The following is a 17,118-nucleotide window of genomic DNA, read 5'->3' on the forward strand; positions in this document are numbered from 1 at the left end:
CAATCTATGGGCTCGATGGAGGTAAACCAGGCGTGCGCAGAATCGATCACCGGCGATCCGCCCACAACGCATGCCGGTTAGACTTGCTCTGACGTCATGCAACGATAACCTCACGAGAGCCAGGCGGCCGCGGAGTTTTGCTCTCGCCTGGCTGCATGACCCCAATGCATGATGGGAAACTTCTGGCTGTCTTCGGATCAAAGAGCTGATTGGCTCTTAGATTTGACAACAAACACTATCTTCACATATATTTATTTATATAAATGTTTAGATAAATATGACATCCAAGAACTGAAATATGCCCAATCTTATATCCTCAATTATAGTATTATAATAACAAAGTTAAATAAATAAAAAGACATCCAAACTTAAAGACCACTGTGAAAAGTAGATTTATTGTTTTGGAAAATCCCATTTGTGTGACCTCAACATGTTGAAAATACATGTTACATTTGTGAGATTAAATATAAAATATAAACATCTCACACCACAGATTTGCTTCCAACGCCCCAGAATAGCATGTAAATGATACATGAAGGTTTATTAAATGCATTCATATTCAGATATTTTTATTTGAATAGTCATATATACAGAGCGAGAATAACGCACACAACACAAGGAAGGTATTTTCAATTTAATTTTCTTTTAATATAATCTTATTTACATTGTATTTTTTCATAAATGTTTAGTACATAGTAAGTTACAATACTCTTGCATCCATTACACAGTGAACTCAGAACCTAGAAAATGCAGATTGAAATGGTACTGCTTAACAGTCTTCAATAATCAACCGACAACTTTAAACTTCTTCCACAATGCTCGCTCATCATTTAGATATTTGATTTCATTCACTTTGTTGGAGGATCAATGGCTGCAGAGAGACTTTGTTCATTCATGGTGGTCTTGAGGACAGGGACTACTGTTTTCTAACATCCAGGTTATGGAGAATAAGAGATGGGCAGAGAAACCTCAGGGCCACAAAGAAAGAAGAAAAGATGGTGAAATGGATGATGAAACATGTACGAAAAGCTTATGAGATTTTATTATACATGTAACATGAAACCAAAAGAATTCCTGAAGCCGACTCCTTCTCTCCTTCCTCGTGGCTCATTTAGATAAATATCCAGGTCACGCCCTCTGACCTCTCCATAACATCAGTAGAGTTAAGATATGAAAATTAGGGCCGGGACGATCTTTCCCTTTCACGTCGAATAAATGTAACATGGTATTTAAAACACCAACACAGTTATCATACACTGACAAAAGTATTTCTTCCCAATGATATGAAAAAAAAAAAAAAGTAATAAAATTCAATAAAACCCACTTTGTGGATTACTTGAATTGCAAGTGAATTGACCCTTGAACTCTGGTAGAGGGGGTGATCAAGAGATTAGTGTGGGCTCTTTGTAGAGCAAATAGCAGCTTGGTCAGTAATCACTTAGTAATAAATAATAAAATATCAGAGTGGATCAGAGTGGTAGCAGATACAAACGGAAGAGACAAAAGGTTACCAAAACAGAAGAGCAGGCTCATTTGATCATTTTTACAGCGTAACCGGGTGCTATGCCTGACACTCACTCACTCAGTCACTCACTCACTCACTCAAAATCACACGTACATGCACACGTTCTGGTACACGACAGTGGTTAAACATGAAGCATGGATACTACTCAATCAGCTCGTCAGACAGACAATCAGTCTCCGCCTCGTTCTTCACACGTCTGAATTCAAAAGGTCTCTGTTCCCAGACTCGCACGTGATTGGCCGATTCTGTCCTTTTTGACTCGAGTCAAATTCGCTGTGGCGGTAGACATTCTGAAGAATGACATCATAGCTTGTTAAAACTGAAGGATAAAAATGCTTCTTCAAAACATCTGAAAAATTTTAAAATACTTTATTTTTTTGTCTGTCGTTTCTTCTTCTTCTTCTTCTTTTTAATCCTTTCCTCTCCCGCTGTGCTTCCTCCTTTAACCGCCTTTAACAGTCCGGTGGTGAAGAGGTGGCCGGAGGCCGCGTGTTCGTCGTGATGCTTGGCCGCTCCGTATACTCCGTGTATACTTGATATTCTGCTGATGTCTGTGTGTGTATATGTAAAAAGTCAAATAGTTTTGTGTGCAAGTGCAAGCGCAAGTGTGACCGTGTGTACGTTTGGTTTGTGGATTGGTCACTCCACAGCGAAGCCGCAGGTCTCCTCCACAGCCGTCAGCAGTTTCTCGTAGAGCTTCTCGTAAGACTCGTAGGGAGGGACGTCTATCCGGTTAAAACTGGGGACGGAAAAAAGGACAATTAGTTACGTCACACCCGACTCTCCTGCAAATATGAACATCCTCTTCTGTTACGTGTCCTCACCATGTGTGGGCCTTGGGCAGGTTGTCTGTGTTGGCGTCTATCAAGTGGATGGTGAAGAGCCTTGGTCCTGCAGAACCTGTAGAACCTTACACACATACATTCTAGTTATCACTGCTCTACTCTGGTGCAGAGAACACTCTTCAGTCTACAACTAGTGAGAGATCACATCAAGTAGTCGACGCTTTCAATGTCATTTTAGTATCTACGACTGCACATTAAACGGCGTCTTCTAAAAAAAAGTGTGCATTTGTACTTCAGTATTTTGTTGTTGTTGAGAATTAATTGAAAACGATTTGAATAATTAAAAAAACGTGTGTGTGTGTGTCTGAGTCAGTGCATGTCCCACCCTGCAGTGCTTTGAACCCTTGTAAAGGGACTCTGGTGGAGCCCGTGACGAACTGCAGGAGGCGTCCTCTCCTCTCCTCGCTGAAGGCCTCCACCGCCTGCCAGAACCACCGCACCGCGTTGCTTTCGCTTGTGCAGTGCTTGAGCCGCGTGTTCGTCTTCCAGTCCGCAAGATCGATCTTCCCCAGTCCACCGATGATCAACTGGAGGCGAGGGAGAGGTGTGAGGAAGCGGGGCGGGAGGGTTGAGGGTGAAGAGGGAGAGGAATACATTAAGAAGAAGCAAAGGGCGGCATAGCAAACATAATGAATTAGGGCTTAAATTATTAATAATAATAATAAATATGATAATATGGCAAGTGATGTACCTCAAGTTCTTTATGGTCGAAAGGTTTGAGGAGGTGCTGGGGGATGAGCTCACTGAATCCCTTCTGTAGAGCCAGAAACTGGGCTTCTATTCCACGCATAAACCTCCAGTTCACATAAAGCCTGAGGACACACACACACACACACACACCAGGTTAAATAACTACAGTGTAATAAACTGGCAACAGCATTGTGCACAGTAGCTTTTTCTCTGCTGACACGACAGTATATTGTTCACCCTCTGTATCAAGGGCATAGTTCGGCCAACACCCACACCTAAGATGGAGCAACACTGTCTCGCTCTCTCTCACCTGACGTATTCTTTTTTGTTGTCCTCAGTGACGGGGATATTGCGGCCATTAGGTTTGAGTTCATGTTGTAAGAACTTCCCAAAGGCATTGTGCTCCACGCAGAATGTGTGGTCGAGGACTGAAGTGATGTCGTTCTCTCTGCACGGAAAGCACGAGAACAAGTTAACACACACGTGAAATAGTTCATGGTTGAAAAAAAAGCGCTCTGCTGTCAGACTCGACTCGTGCGCCGGTGCGTTTGCTCACAGTATCCACACGAGGCTCTTGTGCAACTCCGGGTCGGTGGTCTCCAGGTCGTTGAGCTGGATGGGTTTGCCTAGCAGCTGTTTGTAGAAGGGCAGCGTGAAGCTCCCGTTGATGTAGTGACCGTGAAAAACGGCCAGGCCCATCACGCGGCCCACAAAGTGGAAATATGACAGGTGGTCCTGAAAGAAGAGTCACACAGCCGGAGAGACATTCAGAGGCGGTCACATAGGATCAGAGAGGATCGCCGCACTCAGGTCGAGCGTGGAGTGCTTCGTGTGTGTGTGTGTGTGTGTGTGTGTGTGTGTGTGTGTGTGTGTGTGTGTGTGTGTGCACTCACAGGGTTGATGGAGGAGTCGGGGTTGATCTGTAGTGTGTAGATATTGTCTGTGGAGTACTGGAACAGGCCGTAATAGGGGTTCAACATTTCATGACACAGCAGGTACAGCCACTCCCTACAGACAACCACCACATTGTTAACACATGTTAAAAACTCTCAGAGACACATTAGTTAATCATTGAACAATGAGCAAAACTGCAAAACATATATGATGTAGTCCCTGGGTCCTCTGAATTCTCATTGTTTTTAAAAACCAGCAGCTCTTAATGAACAGATGTAGCACTTAAACACGTAGAGCTGCTTTACGTTGAATATGTCCTCCCTTGAGGAGGCGCTGCAGCTGCCGGTTAAGTCCACTAACTGGATGTTAGTGGACTTAACCGGCAGCTGGTTGTTACAACCGAAAACAATGGCAGAAAAATAGGCTGTGGGAATTAGTCCACAACACTCCCTAAATTCTCCTTAAAGCATTTTTAGCGATATGGCGTATTTTTGAGAAGCTGTAAATGAGGTGGGACTTATGACTGTGTGCATGGTGATGGACTCACGGGATGTGGCTTATGAAAAAGTTTGCTGACAAATATGGAAGTCCTCCAATAAATGTTGAAGTGCTCAGAGGTGTGAACAGTTACCTGGCCACGCCCCCATAGTCGAGGCCCTCCTCTCCCCTGAACTTCACCATCAGACGCTTCTTCAGGTCTTTGGGCCTCATCTTCATTATTTGCCGATACGACTCCTGATACCGACACACACACACACAACACATTATCAGAAACCAAAAGGGACCCACAACACAGCCCCCTGATATCAGAGATGTTCCATGAAACGGTTTATTATTATGCACATCAGTGCAGCTTTTGTGCTCTTCAGAGAAAGACAGTTTCTGGTTGTTGTGACTGCTGTATGAGTCCGGAGGAGTGTGTCTGTATCAATGTATTAGCTACCCACTCTATCCACACTGCTTTCATGGATTTATCTGCGTGTGCGTGAGCCAGACGGCAGCATGGTCTGGTTTTTTGGAGAGACCCACCTCAAAGATCTCCTCCCGGGACACCTCTATGCGACAGTGTCCTGCTTGAGGCTGCTGCAAGGACAGCTCGTGGCGGAGCAGCTTTAACTTATGGACCAAGTCTCTCTCGTAGCGCGCCGCCACGTCTCCGTCTCCTCCGACTCCTCCGACGACTCCTCCGCCCACCCCTTCCTCGCCCCCCACGTCCATCAGGGGGGCTTGTGAGGACTCCTTCGCTTGGGACTGCTGGCTGGAGGTGGGAAGAAGAAGAGGAAGAGGAGGAATATGAGGACGGTTCAGTGTTATCAGCAGCACTGAGGACTGTTAGTAGGTCATGTTCAGCAGTCTGACTTCAGCATCACAGCCGCGAGAGATTAGATTAACGAAAGATTAGTCTCGGAACCACTTATTTGGTATGGCGTCATGGACGTCTGCCACCCAGGTGTTCATCGACTTTGCCGCGAGTATGCGTGCGTGTACCTGATAATGGTGTGTAGGCGTGGGTCTGTGAACTGCGTGGTTCGGTTGTTGTGGTCCACAAAGTAGATCCGGCCCGACACCGTGCTCCGGACCTCCCAGCCCGCTGGCAGCGGCCCAAGCTCCTCACAGCTCACACTGGCCAGGTCCCTGCAACCGGGAACAAGTGAGCAGACCGAGACTTACAACATGGTGAGACCGCAGCCAGTCAACCAGACCGGCCCTCAATATTGACCCCCACATACTGTACGTTCTTAACCCCTCATACTGATCTGAGCCCAGGCGCCAGGGGCCGAGGGAAACAACATGAGACTCTCTCTAAATCTGTCGGTGTGATTAGTGTAGAACAGAGTCAGGAGAACATGGAGCAGGAGAACGGTGCATCGGGGAACAGCGCGTAGTAAGAAAGCGGGGGCTTATTCTCATAAATTGCTGAATATATATTCAAATATGTAATTTCCCAGTCCCAATAGAATAACGCTTTAAACTGCAAAGCTTTACAAAGATGCAGTATAGTTGCTGCATAATCTAAAACACATCCCATGAGTGGTGAATTCTCCCGTTCTTTCCTTCTCTTATATTCTGCTGTTGCTGCTACGACCTAGTCTGTCCGAGGGGTTTATTGAAGGTTCATCTCGTGTTTGGACTGGACTCGAGTGAAGTGAAGGTGTGATCGTACCGCGGTATCCGAGGGTCGTGCCAGGTGCTGACGCCCGTCTGTGTGTGAAGGAAGTACACCTGGCCCTGCACTGTTGTCCGTTGCTCTGTTTTAAAACGAAGAAGAAGAAAGATGTCACATGACTTTCTAAACGCAACATGAGATATTTAGAGATGACTGGAAGCGTCAAGAGTAGTGTGTGACTGACCGTATCCCTCTGGCAGGTCAGGCGGTTGGTGCCCATGCGGTCTGTTCTGAGGGGTGTGGCCATGGCCTCTTGAGTCCTGCCCTCTGATTCGCTGCGTCTGAAGGCGGCCCTCCTGACCGGGTGAGTCAAGTCGACAGTTCCCGCCCCCCGCCGCCCCAGTGGGGTCTGAGTAGGGCAGCGGCTCTTCACTGAAACATCCCTCAAAAACAGGCCTACAAAAACGCACAAGCACACATGCCACTGAAGTCCTATTCTCTCGGTTTTACTGAAGCAGCAACCTCTGGCTCTGAAAAGTGAAGTGCCTTAAATATGCATTCTCTCTACTGGCCAGCAGGGGGGCGACTCCTCTGGTTGTATAGAAGTCTATGGGAAAATTACCCTACTTCACATTGGATTTATCACCTCAGCAAACATTGTAAACATGAGTTTATGGTCTCAGTCGCTAGATTCAAGTCTTCTTCAACACAAAATGATGTTGATTTAGCAAATTATGGTCCAATTTAGAGTAAAATAGACGATAAATCGGGGTGTGCTTTAGGTCGTGGCTGCCTTGGGGTCGACAGATTGGGATGGCATCAAACAAATGGTTACTACGACTAAAGCGATCTTGCAACACGACAAAGCACCCAAAATAGGTCTCAGTCCAACTCTGTATGGGATCCCAACACGACGAAGAAGAGCTGTATTAGCATCAGCATTAGCACTACATTTAAGACTGATATTTTCAACAGTATTTTTGTTTCTTCATTCAGAAAGCACAGACTTTGACGTTCCCAGTGACAAAAACAAGACTGTGGCTTTTCCTCATCTTTCTCTCAATGTTACAACTGAGAAAGCGATACAGAATATTAATAAGTTACTTCATAGCGCCGGCAGCACACACACACATCTGTTGACACACTCACCCATCGTTTTCTAACAGTCCTCTACAGTCCACCACGGGACCTCCGCTGCCGATGCGGTCTCTCGTCTGTAAGCTCACTGGAAACAAGCAGGTGGTAAAGGTCAGAGGGACGATGGGGCGACACGTGGAGAGAGGCGACGGGGGGTCATTTGTACCCATAATACATCTGTGTGTGTGTCCGGCCTTACCTACTATCTGCCCCCGCACCGCGTCACTGTCCGAAGGGTTCAGCTTACATAGATCTAAACGCTGGTCTGGAAGAAAGAAGAAAAAGGAAACGTGAACCTTCTTCTTTGATTAACGTCTGTGATTTGCATTTATGTGGGCGGACCCAAAAAAAAGAGAAAAAGACGGACTTACATCCTGTGTCTTTTAGCCTGCTGATGGCGTTGGAGAGCAGTCGTATGCAGCCCAGGAAGCCCGCCCCTTGTCGTTTATGGATCTTCTTGTGGTTCCATATGCTGATGGTGATGGAGTCTGTCTTTCCGATGTAGCTGAAAAACAGATGGAACATCCTCATGGGTCTACTCCACGTCTTACAACGCAGTCTGCCATCAGTGTGAGCAATCTGAATTCATCTTTTAAATCACCCAACCGCGAGATGAATAAAAGAGACTTTGTTAGCTCAAACATAAAGTCAGACGAGCCCTCATTTCTGTTTGAAGATAAAAAAGGACCAAATCTTTTACCTTCTCTTCAAAGAACAGCAGTAAGAAAACATTCAAAAAGGGTGACGTGGTGCATTAGTTGTGGTGCGGGAGACTCACAGGTCATAGTGCTGATTCCATTTGGGGTCCAGTGTGCTCTTGACTGTGTCTGTAGAGTGGCATTGACCCGATCCGTCCACCACAACCTTGGCGAATGGATCTGGCAGGCCTGCAAATTAATTGTTCGCATCCACCACAAGATGATATCACAGTATTAGAAATGTCTCAATCGGCACTGCACAGAACATATCTATATAAATAAAGCTAAACGTTCTGCTTCTACAGATATTCAGCAGATTTCTCTTCTTATCTCTACCTTCCCAGCTATTTGAAAACGCTCTAACCTAATAACAGCATATTGCATTTGGTTGTTGGTGCATAATGTAATCATGGCGTGGTGATGGAGATGAAGACTCTTATCCTGGAGGTCTTGGGAATGTTATCAAGGGACAACAGGGCCAGTTGGCTTACAGTGTTGGTTTTGATTGGCGCACACAGACCCTCATTGAAACACATCATCTCATCATGTAAACCAATCGTCATAGCGGAAGATTCATGCGCAATAATTAAAAAGGTACTTACGAAAGAAGTCTTTCTTAGCGAGGTTCTTGGCACATAATACTGCAAAAAGAGACAATCATTATGAACAAAAATGCCACACACACACACAGACATATATGAAAATGATCTGGCTGTGTAGGCTGGTTTAAATGTATGCTGGTGCACAATGAGCTGTGTAGAGGAAGAATGCCGGTTAGGGTTTAATATATGAATGCCAGAGGATGGTAATGAGCAGCAAAAACTGATGTGACGTGCAGAGAATGAGCAGTAAAGTATAGGCTAGTGTCAGGATCACACACACACACACACACACACACACACACACACACACACACACACACACACACACACACACACACACACACACACACACACACACACACACACACACACACACACACACACACACACACACACACACACACACACACACACACACACACACACAGAGTGAGAGTGCAGGATGCCGTCTCTGCCACATCATCTCTGTGGATCCAGAGAGCAAAGCTCACACTGACCCAGACCTCGAGAGTTTGTAAGTGTGTGCTAAGTATTTAGTTTATTGTGTGTGTGTGTGTGTGTGTGTGTGTGTGTGTGTGTGTGTGTGTGTGTGTGTGTGTGTGTGTGTGTGTGTGTGTGTGTGTGTGTGTGTGTGTGTGTGTGTGTGTGTGTGTGTGTGCAATTCCTCGCTAGCTGTTTGCCAGACGGCCTGTTGGGTGCGAGAGCCGGCAGATGTCATTCTAGGTCAGCTCGGGAAACACGGCTGTAAAACTAAATAAAAAAACAACAACACACAACTCCAATAAACTAATTCTTCAAAACACAATCACGGAGCGCGCAGGTCTGGATTATAGGGGCAGTGTGGACACCGAACAAAAACAAGCTGCGTGTTTGTATTCAAGGCTGAGGTAATGCACTCAAAAGAGTGACTGCACCGTACGGTGCGATTGACGGGAAAACCACAATAATATTTACACTGCGTGACCAAATGAACTCCAAATATCAGCTTTCAAGCCCGTTGTTGGGAACCGCATGCGGCCGAGGAACGTGGACACGACATGAATTAGCTCTAGGTGTGTGTAAGAAACAGGCCACACTGATGAAGACCAATCTAAACCACTCTGTCTGAAGCAGATGGTTTGTTCTTTACACAATAGATTTGATAAGATATTGGAGGGAGGAAATCTATAAAATATTAAGACGTCTTGGTGTTTGTGTGTGGGCGACAGAGCGACGGTACGGCCACGAGCTGCAGAAGAAGACACCTCTTGTGTCTGCAACACATTGGTGAACCACGGCTGCCTTCTTTGGATAAAACATTATTCCATTCAACGTCACAGTACGATTGTTGAACGTCAGTTTTAGTGAGTGTGTTAAAGCAAAGCCTAGGCTGGTTCCAACTGTTTAGCTTCAACCGGTAATACAGCAGAACTCATTACTAGAGCAGCAACGTAAAACCCTCACCGTGTAACCCATGTTAGGAAAGGTAACATCATGTCTTTCATGAATACCGTTGGCCCTGTTTATCTGCTATTCTCTTTCAAAATAAAATGCTGACCAATGAGGGGGAATGTGCAACTATAGCATGTCCATCATCTTCATCAGTTAGAGGGGGAAGAGGAGCGCTAGGATTGGCTGTCGTGCACTACAGTTAAAGCTCAAACTAGTTGTGGTCAGTTACTCTGTTTTGATAATCAATTAGTCATTTGGTTATTTTTTTTAAGCCAAAATGCCACACATTCAAACAGTTTTAAATCATTCTAAACTAAATATCTTTATTTTCATTATTTATTACATGCTGATCAAATAAAGCAAGATATTTGAATGTCAACTAAGACTCAGGACAATTGTATTTATTCATTTTTTTTTAATGAGACGATATCCAGATTAATCAAGACAGTGATATGCTGACTAATACTGAAAACCATTGTTGACTGCAGCCCTAAACATACAGGCTATGCTAATCGGCCCATGGTAGGGTTGTATTGACAACACTTCGGTGCTATTGTCTTGGCTCAGAGAAAACAAAAAGGCATCGATTTAAAAAACGGGCCCCGAACCGATTCGCCGCACCACCTGAACCGTTATCGTGGCTTTGGAGGTCCACTTAAAAATCTGGCAGGATCGGGTTTGGCCCAGACAGCCATCGAGGAAGTTAGTCAGCCAGTCAGCAGTTTAGGATGTGGTGACTGGTGTGGTGGCGGAGATGTGTCTGGCGTGCCGCGGTTTTCTTTCCTGTGATTAACCCGTGGAGAATGGCTGCAGGATATCCCTCCCCTCTTCCTCATCGACCTCATCCATTCCTCCTCCTCCTGACTCAAACATTCCACACACACACACAATGAAAGAAACACAGCTGGAGTGGGAGTGAATCAGGTTTCTAATTTGCCCCTGCTTCCTCTTTTCAGACAGGCAGCAGAAGGAAGAGCTTCTCTGTCACTGTCACGGCTCTGCTACCCCCCCCCCCCCCCCCCCTCTCTCATCCTCCAAGCTCTCGCCAGAGACAAGTGACACCCCATATCTCTCTTTTTTTAATGCCTCTTGACCGGCCCTTTTTTCTCATTCCTCATTCTGCCAAGGTCACGGCTGGTAAAGACACACACACACACACACAGCTCAGCTGGTTCTCAATTTCCCCACCGCCGCTTTCTCTTTTGGCCTTTATGTCCTTCCTTTCTTTTTTCTTAAACCTGAGAGCTGGGGAGAGCCAGCGGGGGAAGAACTCTATTCATCCAATCTGGAGGGAACACAGCAGACACAGAGCGAGGTGGTGAGAGAGTGGAGCTACCTCTGTACTGCAGCTCCTCTAGCAATTTGAAGCACAACAGGTTTTAGCCCAATCAACCAAAGAAGAAATGTAATTTAGCTGTACTCTTGCACCTCAAGCGCAGAGAGCACTTGCTGTTCTTCGGGTAATGACCGGAGCCATAAAACTGCAGAGGCTTAGAAGCTCGTTAAAGCTTCTTAAATCAAACATAGCGGCCCCGTTCTGTGGATCCATTGCCGCGGTGCAACTGTCTGTTCATTGAAATCAATAGGAAAAGGAGCATTCCAGAGAACACTCGCAGGTTTACAAGTGAAGCAGATCGGACCCATGTCAGATCACAACGATGTCACTTCCTGTGTAACCTTCTCCTCTACTCTCAGCAAAACAAAAGCAGTGGCCATGTGAGCAAATATCTCACCTACTTAATAACACGCCGTGCACCAGCATACACACACACACACACACACACACACACACACACACACACACACACACACACACACACACACACACACACACACACACACACACACACACACACACACACACACACACACACACACACACAGCTGAAAGCAGGCCATACAATGGCATACTTTAGTGTATTGGTGGCAGAATCTTCAGTACTTGTAAACTTTACAATAACTAATCACAGATAATAGCAAAGAAATTGCAGTTTCTCACTATATAAAACCAAATTTACCATTTTGTGCCTCAACAAAAAATAAATAAAATCCAGTGATATGCTGGAGGGCCATGAGAACCGCTGTATTTGTGTTAAATAAGGTGTAGCTCGGGTCAACCTGTGCCCGAGTAGGTTTTAGTGAATGACGGGAGCTTGTTCCATCCGGTTTCTCTTAAGTTAACCTGAGGGGGGGGGGGGGGGGGGGGGGGAGTTATGTGAGGAGGAACAAAAACAGGATAAAAGAAGATGAAAGAAATGTGTGTATATATATATATATCGGCGATCGCTTGTTTGAGTCACAGTCTCTGCATTCTCAGTTTCAGCATTTATTTTGTGTGCGCTTTTGTAAGTGTGTGTTTCTGCACAAGCTGCCGGCTCAATAAGTGAGAGGATTAGGAGTGCTTAAGCATGATTTCTCCCCCCTCCTCCTCCTCCCTCACTCTCTTTTACACTTGAGCTGCCTTTTGTGTTCCTTCTTTTTTATTGCGGTTTTTTTCTCCCCCCCTTAGATATTTCTCATTCTCCCACTCCTCGGCCCTCTCATCAGCTCCCTCCCTCCCTTGTGGGTATCTTAAGTCACCTGCTGCAGCCCTGTACTGCCACTGTGTAAAATCCGACTACCTGGCAACAAAATCTGATCCGCACGTATCACTTCCGTGGGCAAATTGAGATTATGCTGAATCACCGATTCATTAGAACGCTCATTCATTGCCGAACAAAAACACAATTTATTCTACTATTTGACTCTTTTATTTCCTGTATTTTACATTGCCGTGAGCCTGTCCTGCATTCAAACCTTGAGCGAACAAAGAGTCTTAAAAAAACCCCACAACCAGCACTTGACTGTTTCATATATTTCAAAAAGGTTTTAGGTTCAACAGACCGGATAGGATAAAGTGAAGGCTTCTTCGTAAAGTCAAACAGTATCCATCCACATCTCATTAGATCATGAAACCTAAAGCAACATGTTTCTTAGAGCTCTTCCCCTACAGCTAACTTAAGCATACCCACAGAATCCCCCCTTGTCTAGACAAAACACGTCCATATAAACCAAAATCTAAACTAAATCTAAACTTGTCTGGTCTTCGTCTGTCTCCCCACCACAGAGACACACAGGCCTCTCTGGTGTGGCCCAAACAACCTCTCTCTCTCTCTACCTCTCACTCCCTCTCTGACAGACCAAACACACTGCCGGTCAGACAGCCAGCATTGCTCTCCCATTGGCTCATTGCACATTCCTCACCCAATTAGAATTCCACTCATACCTGTGGGGGCGGGGCACAGTCAGGGGCAAAAGAAAAACCTCTGTTTGCATCTAAGCTGAAGTAACGAGTGTCTGGTTCACACAAAAACACAAACACACACCCTCCACAGTCCAACACACCCATACACACTTTCACTACCGTCTGACTGCATGTTGGTATTCACCAAAATCACATCTTACCGTTATTCTACCAGACTACTTATAATGTATTTACTATGTTAGTACTGAATTATACTGATGGATGACAGTACTTTAACTGCATTTCTTCTAACTAAGGATTACTTTCAATGTCAATGTATCTATCAATTATTGTCTGGCTGGTTTAATCCATTAATTGATTGGTCTATAAAATGTCAGCGGACAATGAATCAGACGTGTGTCGTTGTGTCTGTCAAACAGTCCAAAGATTTTCAGTTTACTATCATAGAAGACTAAGAAATCCAAACAATGTTCACATATGAGAAGCTGTAGCCAGTCCATATTGTCCACTTTCGTTCAAGGAAACGACCCTTTTGAATTTTGTCTTTTTGACGTCCGTATAATATCTTTTTAATGTTGTGTTTTGGGGAAGAGTTCTTCACGGAGGGCATGGCACTGGACCAGGAACTGTTGCGAGACTGGATCACCAAGTACCACGCCGTACGTGATACCGGTAAAGATAAACTTAAAACTGAAATGGGACAAAAACAAAGTGTGATAAGCGAAGAAGTGTGTCAGATCTGTGAGCTCTGTCTTGTCCAAAGTGATGCACGCTCTCCTCATCTTGAAATCCATTTTCAGAAAAAAGAACGGGCAGAGTAGGAAAAATAAACAGACAGCAAGTGGCACTACATAGCAATTAAGAAAGCACTTTTACATCCATCATAACCAAACACTCGCTGTGCCCTCCTGTGTGAATACAAAAGTATTTAGTCTACCAGCGAGGCACAGTCTGGTGTGTGTTTTGCTCAACTTTGAACCAGAAGAAGGACCAGGCGTCTGCCCAGCGGCACAGAGTGGTCATTTCCATTTGAATGGAGGCCCCTGGGTGCACAGTGGGGTTACATTAGCTACAGTAAAAACCATTGTTCCAGCTGTGTGTGTGTGTGTGTGTGTGTGTGTGTGTGTGTGTGTGTGTGTGTGTGTGTGAGAGAGAAAGAAAGACTCATGTGTGCCTTACAGAGGAAAGCCTGACCCTCCAAAAACGAACACAAATATTCGAGTTGAGCAGCGTTACAGGATGCCCCCCCAAAAAAAGAGCAAACGTGTCAAGCTTTTCTGGGTAAGGATAAGTTTAACGAGCCAGACATTTGTCTTGCTACAGCTGACACAGCAGCGGAATGCCCCTCAATGGTCGTGGGTAACCTCGGCTAGCATTGTCAAATCTACCGGGATGGTTTTCAGAGAGGCTGCGGTTCGACAGTAGCTCTCAACCCGGGTACAGGGCGAGGGGTTCGGCTGGTCAACTCAAACAAAAATGGGTGTAGCTAGCAAGCGTTAGCGGTCAACGTTAACTACAATGTTACTAGAAGCTAACGCTATAGCTGGCTAGGAAACAAGTGTTAGCAATGGATAAAGTTTATAAACGTAGCTTTAAAAGAGTCAGTGTTTCTATTGACCGGTTAGCAGCCGGCTAACCGGTTGTCTCCGCTGTAAAAAAAAAAATCACACATGATAGTGAATAGCTTCTCGCCTGTCCTCTCGGTAATGTGGTTAGCACCTAAGCTAACAAGCTAGCACTTGTGCCGCTGTGTTTGCCACACAAAAACCGGATGTTTGGGCAAACAGCAGAGCCGAGAGACACTTCGATGAGCCGTGTTAGGTTCGCTAACAGCAACACGTTACAAAAGCGGTGTGTTGGTGAACCATTTAGCTTCAGTTGAAACATGCACCGTAAGCGCTTTCTTTTCGGTGTCGTTTTTTTTTTACCTGTCAGTCGGATTTTGATGCTGGACCCGTTCCTCCGAGTCCCAGGATTCGACATCACTCCGGGAAAAAACGATCACACAAACTTCCCGTCGGAGTCCCCCCAAAAAACACCGTTTCACCACTTAATGGGAACGTGAATAACTCCAGTTTAAAAACATGCGGTTTGCTTTTGTTTTCCTCCCGGGTAAAAATGTGTTATTTCATCGCAAAGTCCTGCTCTCTTTCGAAATCCAACAACACGGGAGAGCATTTTCGGGCAGGCTCAAGCACGTACTGACGTCATGTCCTTAACGGGTATTACGTTACGAGCTCGCGTCCGAGAGGCGTGGGCGTGCCCGTAAATATCAGATTCTTCTATTGAAACCTTCAGTTTTGCTTTTATTTTAGGTAGGCTACTGTATCCTACATTAAAGAACCAAAAGCCACCTGATTGTTTAAGAAGAGAAGTTAACCATGCCCATCATGTTTTAATGATTTACAAACAAGAAATGCAGTGTGATAATAAACAGATAACGTGGGAAATCAATAATCATATGTTGTTTCATTGACATGTACTATGAGTGTTTTCTGCTTTCTCTCATCCCCCAAAACCTCTCCAATACCACCAGTCCCTGGATATATAGACATTAATCTGTCTGATATTAAACATCACTATTACATAGAAAATAAAAGTATTTCAATGAGATAAGAAAGAAGATGTTATGCATCCTTTTATGGTTATTCTCATTTCCCCACATGATCTCTCACAATCACACAACCCTCCTATGCCTCTGATTTCCATTTCTCATTTATATTCAGAGTTTTCAATTATTTAACTGCTCCATAATAATAAGCCCATAATAGCAATAGCATTGTGGGCATAATCAGGACCAACATTTAATCAGCAAGTATAGTAGTCCTGCTGTTAGCAAAATGAATTCATTTGAGAACTCAATTAATATAGGGTCTGCGAAAACCTCCAACATACAGAATGGCAGTGAACTCACAAGCTTCATCCAACAGGTTTGTGATCAGAAAGATCAAAGATGAGCACCAATAAGACCACATGGTTAATGAGACTTTAGTGGCCTATTGGATTAAAAACATTGGTGTTTGACAGAGTCTTGATTTAAATTAAATGAGGGCATGCGGTAGATGTGCCTGCACCCAAAAAGAGTTCATTCATCTCTTAGGCTAAGTCTTTGTTGCAAAATCTGTGTTGAAAGTTGGTTAATACTGACTTCTCAAGTTAAGAAATGCAACGCTGGTTTGAAGCTCCTTGACTCGGGAGCCGACTCACATCAGTGGACAGCAAAATTGGTCAACTCAGCGGCACATTAGGGTTCACTCCCAGCACACAGTTTACCGATCTTAATTAGGTAGCTCAACATTCTAATGAGAAATGTGCAGCACTCGAGCTGAATGCTAACATGCTCACAGTTACAACGCTAATGCGATGTCTTTTGTTAATTAGCACTAACACAAAGGGGTGGCTGATGGGAATTTCACTAGTTTGGCAGCTATTTGGTCACATAGCAAAGTATTTGAAAATCAAAAAAAATGTGACCGAAGTCACCTATCCATCCAATAGTTGTTGGATAATAATACAGGTGCACTGTTCACCTGAATAACGAGAGGGGGCGTCTCTGGTAGTTTTCAATTGTTGGAGTTTTCAACAAGCATTTAAATGCAACAACATAGGAGACATCATTGAGAAGTCTAAGCTGCAATCATGCACAATTACAATTACAGTGCTAATGAAGATGAGGCTATCACCCAAGAATGCAGATGTGACATCAATTCAAGATGAAGTTAATGCGTCGCTGTATCTGCAATGATATGCTGCGCCTCACAAAATGTTTGTCAGGATCGTAAAGTGCAGCCCGCTGAGGGCTGAGGGAGAGCTGGGTGGGCAGGGATAATGGCTGGAGGGATTTGGCTGCACGGCTGCAGTATTAGCTGGTGGAACAATGGACCCTCTCACCAGCCTGTTTACAGGACACAGTAAATCCACATAAGCAGTGAAACAGCTCATGGG

At 44.9% G+C, this 17,118-nt stretch overlaps 1 protein-coding gene across 2 annotated transcripts; it reads right to left on the reverse strand.

The window, feature by feature from the left end:
- Positions 1 to 1,289: 1,289 nt before the first annotated feature.
- Positions 1,290 to 15,344, reverse strand: smurf1 (SMAD specific E3 ubiquitin protein ligase 1). Of its 2 annotated transcripts, none has more exons than XM_079177061.1 (18): positions 15,102 to 15,344; positions 8,499 to 8,537; positions 7,977 to 8,085; positions 7,570 to 7,703; positions 7,398 to 7,463; positions 7,211 to 7,286; positions 6,306 to 6,517; positions 6,119 to 6,203; positions 5,443 to 5,589; positions 4,984 to 5,212; positions 4,586 to 4,689; positions 3,954 to 4,068; positions 3,617 to 3,795; positions 3,371 to 3,508; positions 3,062 to 3,182; positions 2,696 to 2,897; positions 2,350 to 2,425; positions 1,290 to 2,264 (listed from the first exon to the last, which is right to left on the reverse strand). In XM_079177061.1, the coding sequence occupies exons 1-18, from the start codon at positions 15,154 to 15,156 to the stop codon at positions 2,165 to 2,167; spliced, it is 2,187 nt and encodes a 728-aa protein (XP_079033187.1). In that variant the 5' UTR covers positions 15,157 to 15,344; the 3' UTR covers positions 1,290 to 2,164. The 2 variants fall into 2 exon arrangements, with proteins under 2 accessions (XP_079033187.1, XP_079033186.1); XM_079177060.1 differs by having other exon boundaries at positions 2,350 to 2,434.
- Between the last annotated feature and the right edge of the window lie 1,774 nt (positions 15,345 to 17,118).

Source organism: Pholis gunnellus, assembly GCF_910591455.1.
Source record: "Pholis gunnellus genome assembly, chromosome: 17".
In the NCBI taxonomy this organism is placed as follows: domain Eukaryota; kingdom Metazoa; phylum Chordata; class Actinopteri; order Perciformes; family Pholidae; genus Pholis; species Pholis gunnellus.